An 8,998-nucleotide genomic window follows, 5' to 3' on the forward strand; every position below is an offset into this window, starting at 1 on the left:
CCCTCCCCAGCGCAGTGCCGTGTAGGCATCAGGTGTTACGCGTGCTCCTCCTGTGAGGCCTGAGCGTGAGATCCGTCAGTCTGAGCCGTCCTGGGCTTCACAGCAAGTGTCACCCTTCCCTGGAGCGCAGAAAAACGGGGCAGGTGGTGTAGCCCAGCCAGGCCTCTCTGTCGGGGTGTCAGTGGTGACGTGCAGACACAGTTCTATTACTGGACCACGGAGGGGGCACAAACCTACCCGTCCTTTCATGGGACTCTGAAAGGCATGATTTCCAAACGGGAGCTTTAAACAAGAGCAGAGGGTCCCCGGTATCCCGCAGGCGCGCCTGCTGTGTGTCCTAAGAAGGGGCATACTGGGGTCCTGGGGTACAGCCTGGCAGCAACACTCACAGGCCTTCAGTCCCACATAAGGAAAAGTCCAGCAATGCCAGGCCCCTACCCGGGATTTTCCCTGTGGCCTCTCATCACAGGTCCTCTGGTTAGCTGTGGCCACAGTGGTGCTTCATAATAAACAGCCGCAGGATTCCGTGATGGACAACAGTAAGCACTTACCCAGCTCAGACGTCCCTGCGTTGACCGGTGGTTCTGATGGTCTTGGCTGGGTTCACTCACAAACCTGGGGGTCAGGTGAGCTACACTGGGCTTGGCCGGAGCAGCGCTGCTCCACACGCGTGTCACTCCCGGGACCGGAGGTTAGGCTGAACACGTTCTCCTCACGGCAATGTCATAGGTATAAAGAGGGCGAGGCCAGCCACACACGCTCTTTTCAAGGCTCCGATTATGCTTTCTCTGCTAACACTTCATTGGCCAAAGCAAGTTATGTGGTCAAGCCCAAAGTCAAGATGCGGGGATGTATACTCCCCCTGTGGAGGGCAGAGGGGAAGGGAGGCAGTGAATATTTGGAACAACCGTCTAGTCTACCACACCTTCGAACGCGCAAGATGGTTCAAGAATCCAGTGCCGGGGCGCCCGGGTGGCTCGTTCGGTGAAGCGCCCGCCTCTTGTCTTTGGCTCGGGTCATGACCTCAGGGTCGTGAGATCCAGCCCCGGGTGGGGCTCCACGCTGAACTTGGAGTCTGCTTAAGACTCTCTCTCCCCCTCTGCCCCTCCCCTGATCGGCGCCCGCATACACGCTCGCTCTCAAAACAAAAAGAGAATCCAGCGTTGTGGCAGGCACAGTGCCCGACACGCCGCAGGAGCCTAAGGTGACCGCAGACAGACCGTGCCGACACCTTTCCCTTTTCCTTGTCTCCCGCAGGCTTTTGCCGATCGTCCGCGTGCCCGCAGAGATGGGTCGAGCCCGCCAGGCCCGTGGCACTGCCCGGGGGCTGTCCTGTCACTAGGGCCCCGTGGTGGCATTAGGATGCACCTGTCGGCGGTGTTCAACGCCCTCCTGGTGTCCGTGCTGGCAGCGGTCCTGTGGAAGCACGTGCGGCTGCGTGAGCATGCGGCCGCTCTGGAGGAGGAGCTGGCCCTCGGCCGCCAGGCCCCAGAGCCGGGCCCCGCGCTGAGGATCGACTACCCCAGGGCGCTGCAGACCCTGATGGAGGGCGGCACACACATGGTGTGCACGGGCCGCACGCACACTGACCGCCTCTGCCGCTTCGAGTGGCTGTGTTACTCCAGCGAGGCCGAGGAGTTCGTCTTCTTCCACGGCAACGCGTCCGTCATGCTGCCCAACCTGGGCTCCCGGCGCTTCCAGCCGGCCCTGCTCGACCTGTCCACCGTGGAGGACCACAACACCCAGTACTTCAACTTCGTGGAGCTGCCGGCCGCCGCCCTGCGCTTCATGCCGAAGCCCGTGTTCGTGCCCGACGTGGCGCTCCTCGCCAACCGGTTCAACCCCGACAACCTCATGCACGTCTTCCACGACGACCTGCTGCCTCTCTTCTACACCCTGAGGCAGTTCCCCGGCCTGGCCCACGAGGCCCGGCTCTTCTTCATGGAGGGCTGGAGCGAGGGCGCACACTTTGAGCTCTACAAGCTCCTCAGCCCGAAGCAGCCACTCCTGCGGGCACAGCTCAAGACGCTGGGCCGGCTGCTGTGCTTCTCCCATGCCTTCGTGGGTCTCTCCAAGGTCACCACGTGGTACCAGTATGGCTTCGTCCAGCCCCAGGGCCCGAAGGCTAACGTCCTGGTCTCGGGCAACGAGATCCGGCAGTTCGCACGGTTCATGATGGAAAAGCTGAACGTGAGCCGGGCAGGGGCTCCCCTAGGCGAAGACTACATTCTGGTCTTCAGCCGTACCCAGAACAGACTCATCCTGAACGAGGCAGAGCTGCTGCTGGCACTGGCCCAGGAGTTCCAGATGAAGACGGTGACGGTGTCCCTGGAGGACCACGCCTTTGCAGATGTCGTGCGGCTGGTCGGCAACGCCTCCATGCTGGTCAGCATGCACGGGGCCCAGCTGGTCACTGCCCTCTTCCTGCCCCGTGGGGCCACTGTGGTCGAGCTTTTCCCGTATGCTGTCAATCCCGACCACTATACGCCCTATAAGACGCTGGCCACGCTGCCTGGCATGGACCTCCAGTACGTAGCCTGGCGGAACATGATGCCAGAGAACACAGTCACGCACCCTGAACGGCCCTGGGACCAGGGGGGCATCGCTCACCTAGACCGGGCGGAGCAGGCCCGTATCCTGCAGAGCCGCGAGGTCCCGCGGCATCTCTGTTGCCGGAACCCTGAGTGGCTCTTCCGCATCTACCAGGACACCAAGGTGGACGTCCCATCCCTCATCCAGACCATACGGCGCGTGGTAAAGGGCCGGCCGGGGCCGCGGAAGCAGAAGTGGACTGTCGGCCTCTACCCAGGCAAGGTCCGGGATGCGCGGTGCCAGGCGTCAGTGCAGGGCGCCTCCGAGGCGCGCCTCACCGTGTCCTGGCAGATCCCGTGGAACCTCAAGTACCTGAAGGTGAGGGAGGTGAAGTACGAGGTGTGGCTCCAGGAGCAGGGCGAGAACACCTATGTGCCTTACATCCTGGCCCTGCAGAACCACACCTTCACCGAGAACATCAAGCCTTTCACTACCTACTTGGTGTGGGTCCGCTGCATCTTCAACAAGATCCTCCTGGGACCCTTTGCAGATGTGCTGGTGTGCAACACGTAGCGAGCGTGCCGTGGCCGGGCCTGGGTGGGGGTGTGGCTCCTCCAGCTCAGTGGCCCTGGGCCCACTAGCCCCGTGTGGCGGCTTCTGGGAATTGTTTATTTATTGAGCAGGCCTGCCCCAGGCTTGTGCCCCCATGTCATCTTACTGCATCTGGAGTGTGGGGTCCACAGTCCTCTTTGCCCTGGTACGATGGGACCCTCCCAGCCCCCTTCTCCCATCCTGAGCATCCAGACCGTGGAGAAGGTCCTTAGCGGGAGGAGGAGGAGGAGGAGGAGGAGGAGGCAGAAGGAAAGTAAGAACCCGAAGGAGCCTCTGGCCGAGTAGTCGTGCCGTCCCCTACTGAATCTTTCTGGTTGATCTCCAGGTGTTTGGAAACTGTGAGTAGTAGATCACGTGGTTGCTTGGGTGGGTGATTCATCAGCTTCCGTCATCATGAAACGCCTGTAGCACAGTGAAGGTGTGTGTGGAACATTCATTAAATGATTATAAACATCTTGGTCCAGTCTTTTTTTTTTGGACAGCGGGAAGCGGGCTGTTAGTCGGTACCCACATGCTCTTTAACCCCAGCTGTCACCCAAGGCGACGTGGTGATGGGAAAGCGCCGAGGACTGTGACGTGAGACAGGCTGGTTGGATTTCCTCTTGATCGCTGGACGGATATCGCATTTCCGGCTAAGTGGGGCAACGAGGCTGGAAGCGGGAGGGACAGGGCCGTGGTGAGCAAGAGCCGTGTCCACCAGGGGGTTTTCTTAGGCTGAAGAGGACTCACAAGACCACAACAGACCACACTTGGCATCGGGTCCCCTTAGAAGGACATAGGACAGGACGTTCAGCAGGAGAGCGTAGAGCACTTTTCTTCTGCAGGAGGAGCCCTCACACCAGCCCCGGGGCCATCCTCGCCCTGTTCCGCAAGTCCCTGCTCGAGGGTGACGGGGCAAGACCCATGTCAGTAGTTGGGGCCACTGGCTTAGAAGCCCCATAGGAGCCATTCTCTTTCAAACAACGGTCTTAGTTCCCAGGGCCCTCAAGGAACATCCCGGATTCTAAAGCCACTGCACTCAGGGGAGGCCCCAGCTCTGGCGTCCCACCAGATATTTTAGTTCATTCACAGCCCTTCCAGTGCAGATGTAGCTGATCTGTCAGACGTCAGTTTTACTGTGAGCAGTTTTGCCAAATAGCACACCTGACATTCCACCTTCCGTGGAAACAGCTAAGATCAACTGTGTCCTGAGAGAAGAGAACCTGTTGCAAGCCTGACTCCTGGGAGGGACAGAAAGGGGGTCCAGGAGGTAGAGTCCCAGGCTGTACCTCAGTTCTCAGATTGTCGCACCAAGCCGATCAGCAGTTCTGGAGCCAAAGTTGTGAATTAGATGAGTAGCCTGGTCACTGGCTGAGGGCTGCTGTGGGAAGCATGGCCTCGGTGCCGGTTGGTGGTGGGTTCAGAGTAAGAGATCGAAAGTGGCACATTCTCAGGGCCACCTGTGCCTCCCTGACATTCCTCTTACCCAGAGTATCTTTGTCCCTAACTGTAGCCTCCATCTGCCACCTTCTCCAACTGCCACGTTCATCCACACAGAAAGATTCAGTTCATTTGGAAGTTTCAGACACCGCCGGTGTGGAGGTAAAATGACGCAATTAGCGGGTTTTCACTAAAGCTGAACACATCATTACCCTGTATCTTGGCAACTCCACTGCTAAGTATACCCAAGAGAAATGAGTACTTACGTCATCAAAAAGACATGTATAAAATCTTCATGGCTCTACACGGCCAAAAATTAAACCCAAAGTTTTATCAACAGGTAGATTCATGCCAAGGACACAGTAATTAAAAAAAAAAGAAAGAAAGAAAGAAAGAAAGAAATCTGGGTATACGCAGCAGTGTAAATCTTACAGATACAATGTTGAGTGAAAGAATAAATGTACAATTCCATTTCCATGAAGCGCCAGAAGAGGAAAACAAATCTATGGCAGTAGAAGTCAGAATCGCTACTGGGAAGGGTAAAGACAGATGGACACAAGGGAACTGGGGAGGTTGGGAATGTCGAGCTGGGTGGTGGTCACACAGCGATTATCCGTGTAAGCAGTCATCAGCTTATACTTGAGATTCGTGCACTTTATATACTTTACGTACATTATACCTTAATTAAAAAGAAACAAAACCTTGGCTCAAGGGGCAACTCTTCTGGAAAATTCAGTGTGTGTCTCCTCCAGCTCCTTGGTAATTAGGGCCTGCCGCATCCCCCAAACCCCAGCCGTACCCCCGTCGCGGCCTGAAACTCTGCTCCTGCACGGGGTTGCCCACAGGCTAGCGGCTCTGTGTGGGTGTTTATGTGCGTGGATCATGATGTAGAAGAGGCGCCATGAATGGTTCATTGTTTCAGTGAAATGATGGATTTCTGCCTGTGTCCAAATGGCTTTTCACAAATTTATGACTCTGGTTTCTTTTCTCTTAACATTATAACATGAACACTTCGCCATGTCACTGACAGTTATTGTCTGAAAACAAGATTCTGGTTGGCTGTAGACCATTCCATCGGATGGACTCACAAAAAAATGGATATCCTTTCCCCAGATCACAGCATCTGTTACCTGGCACGAACCTGGACCTATGTGCCCAACAGCCCAGCCCAGGCCCTTCGACAGCACTCACTGTTTTTTCTTTTGCTTCTTCTTTTTAACATATTTCTTTCATTGATGTTTAGTTGATTTACAGTGAAGTGCATAGATTTTTTTTTAATATATGAAATTTATTGTCAAATTGGTTTCCATACAACACCCAGTGCTCATCCCAAAAGATGCCCTCTTCAATGCCCATTACCCACCCTCCCCTCCCTCCCACCCCCCATCAACCCTCAGTTTGTTCTCAGTTTTTAAGAGTCTCTTATGCTTTGGCTCTCTCCCACCCTAACCTCTTTTTTTTTTTTTTCCTTCCCCTCCCCCATGGGTTTCTGTTAAGTTTCTCAGGATCCACATAAGAGTGAAAACATATGGTATCTGTCCTTCTCTGTATGGCTTATTTCACTTAGCATCGCACTCTCCGGTTCCATCCACGTTGCTACGAAGGGCCATATTTCATTCTTTCCCATTGCCACGTAGTTGAAGTGCAAAAATCTTCAGTGTAGAGTTCCGTGAGTTTCACTCATACATATTTCTTTGTACCCCCACGCCCTTGCAAGATGTAGATTATTTCCATCATCCCCATATTTGCAGTTAAAAAAATTTTTTCAAGGTTTATTTTTGAGAGAGAGATTGAGAGAACCTGTGCAAGCGGCAGAGGGGCAGAGAGGAGGACACAGAATCTGAAGCAGCCTCCATCCAGGCTCCAAACTGTCAGCACAGAGCCCGACGTGGGGCCCAAACTCACAAACCGCAAGATCATGACCTGAGCCGAAGTCGGATGCTTAACCGACTGAGCCACCCAGGTGCCCCATATTTGTGGTTTTTTTAAACATTGGAGATTTAGTAGGCAAGAATTGCTTGTTAGTATATGGGAGTCATAAGAGCGCATTTAACATTAAGGGTATTAACATTTTGTCATTACTGTTTGTTTTAAATTTGTGTCTTAACACGGCCCATCAAAGGATCAGGGGAAGGGAAGGGCAGCGTGAGACCTGGGATCTGGGGTGCTCAGGAAGCCCCTCCGACAAGCCCTTCGCAATAACCAGCGGCTCCCTCCGCACCCCGTGAGCCAGCTCTGAGGTCACCTTGCTGGCTGTGGGGGAGGGGGGGTGGCAGCAGGCCAGTGCGAGGCTGGGAGGGGAGCACACCTGGACACCTGATGCAAAGCAGACACCGGAGGGGTGCTCCTCAGCCCCTGACTGTCTAGTCTCTGGCCGCCCCTCTCGGCCACCCCTGTGTGGTCAGGCAGTCTAGGTTCACCTGCCTCTGCCCCAGGCATCGCCCAACAGCGCCTATGGCCCCATGGAGGGTGTCTTCGTGAGGGCCTCCCCCTCCCAGGACAGGGGGGTAGCATCAGGCCCGCATAGTCCTCTTCAGATGTGGGAGAGGGTGGAAGGGAGGCAATGACACGCTGCTGTTCCTCCCGCGGGGGGTGCGGCCCTGCTCTCCCTGTCCCCGGGTTGAAGATGGTGACAGTCTGACCAGGCCCTCCTGGTCAGCACCACGGGCAGAGGCCAAGGCCTCACCCACATGCGGAAAGGCACTGTGACGTCTCCCTTCAGGAGCCATACTGGCTGTGGGACGCCAGGGCCTTTAAAAAAAGTTTTCCTGTCTCACGTTCAGGTCCTTCACCCATTTTGAGTTTACTTTTGTATATGGTGTAAGAATGAAATCCGGCCATTTGTAGCAACATGGATGGAACTGGAGGTTATTATGTTAAGTGAAATAAGTCAGGCAGAGAAAGACAGATACCGTATGTTTTCACACATATGTGGATCCTGAGAAACTCAATAGAAGACCAGGGGGGGAGGAGAAGCGGGGTGGGGGGGGGGGGTACAGAGAGGGAAGGAGGCAAACCACAAGAGACTCTTAAATTCTGAGAACAAACTGAGGGTGGATGGGGGGTGGGGGGAGGGAAAGTGGGTGATGGGCACTGAGGAGGGCACCTGTTGGGATGAGCACTGGGTGTTGTATGGAAGCCAATTTGACAATAAATTATATTAAAAAAAAAAAAGAAATAAATAAAGGAGTTTTCATTTCTCCTCCCAAAGGAAACCTCATGAAGGCACACAGCTAATTTAGAATTTGAGATAATTCTGTCTGACTTGGGGAATAAAAAGCACGAAAAGGTGCAGTTGCCTTCTGGGAGCTTACGTCCTATGGAAATAAAGAACCTGTGCCGGGCTGTTGTGCTATCAGACTTCATAGGTTCAGTTAGGTCAGCCTTTTTCTTTTTTTTTTTTAAATTTTTTTTCCAACGTTTTTTATTTATTTTTGGGACAGAGAGAGACAGAGCATGAACAGGGGAGGGGCAGAGAGAGAGGGAGACACAGAATCGGAAACAGGCTCCAGGCTCCGAGCCATCAGCCCAGAGCCTGACGCGGGGCTCGAACTCACGGACCGCGAGATCGTGACCTGGCTGAAGTCGGACGCTTAACCGACTGCGCCACCCAGGCGCCCCAAGTCAGCCTTTTTCTAGGATGGCTAAGGTGTAGCAAACAAAATACAAAATACTCCAACTTGAATTTCGTGGAACAAATATTTGGCAACACTACCTTCTTCCAACTGATGGAAAGTGTGAGGGAAGGTTAATAATCCCTGTGCCCCTTGCTCCTGTTGTCCGAGTGGAAACCAGAGGCACTGGTGGGAGGGAAGCCTCACACATGCCTCGGCTCCAGTAAGAAGTAGGGACGAAGCCAAATGCCTGAAAAGATGCAGGGAAACTGGTTGTCTCGTGTGCATTGCTGATAGGAATGTAAAATGTAGTCTGGGAGCAGCTTGGCAGTTTCTTAGGAAATTAAACATATCACCATGAAACTGCACCCGTGGGCATTTACCCCAGGGAAAAAATTCTGTATGAGAATGTTAGAGTAGCTTTAATTGTATCAGCCCCAAACTAGAAATGACCCAGCTGTCCTTCAGTGGGTGAGCTGTAAACAAACCGTGGTCCCTCTGCACCACGGGATACTACATAATAAAAAGGAACAGTAATAAAAAAAGGGAACAGACTATTGATAAGAGCAACAATCTGCATGGATCTCAGGGGCGTTGGGCTGAGTGAAAAAAGCCAGTCTCAACAGTTTGCATACTGTGTGATTCCATTTCGATACCATTCTCAAAATGACGAAAATGGTAGAGATGGGGAACAGGTTTGTGGTTGCGGGGGGTTAGGGTGGGTGAGAATAAAAGGGGTGCGTGTGACTACCTAGGGGTAGCAGGAGGGAGACGTTTGTAGTGCTGGAACAGTTTCGTATGTCGATTGCCGTGGGACTTAA

At 54.0% G+C, this 8,998-nt stretch overlaps 1 protein-coding gene across 3 annotated transcripts in view; it reads left to right on the forward strand.

The window, feature by feature from the left end:
* The window catches only part of POMGNT2 (protein O-linked mannose N-acetylglucosaminyltransferase 2 (beta 1,4-)), a 50,461-nt gene extending 46,859 nt beyond the window's left edge, over window positions 1-3,602 (forward strand). For all 3 annotated transcript variants that reach the window (XM_042955517.1, XM_042955516.1, XM_042955515.1), the window contains exon 2: window positions 1,258-3,602. In XM_042955517.1, the coding sequence (XP_042811451.1) occupies window positions 1,363-3,105 (1,743 nt within the window). In that variant the 5' untranslated portion in view covers window positions 1,258-1,362 and the 3' untranslated portion in view covers window positions 3,106-3,602. The remainder of the gene's footprint in view (window positions 1-1,257) is intronic.
* Window positions 3,603-8,998: the final 5,396 nt, after the last annotated feature.

Source organism: Panthera leo, chromosome C2 (assembly GCF_018350215.1).
Source record: "Panthera leo isolate Ple1 chromosome C2, P.leo_Ple1_pat1.1, whole genome shotgun sequence".
Classification (NCBI taxonomy): domain Eukaryota; kingdom Metazoa; phylum Chordata; class Mammalia; order Carnivora; family Felidae; genus Panthera; species Panthera leo.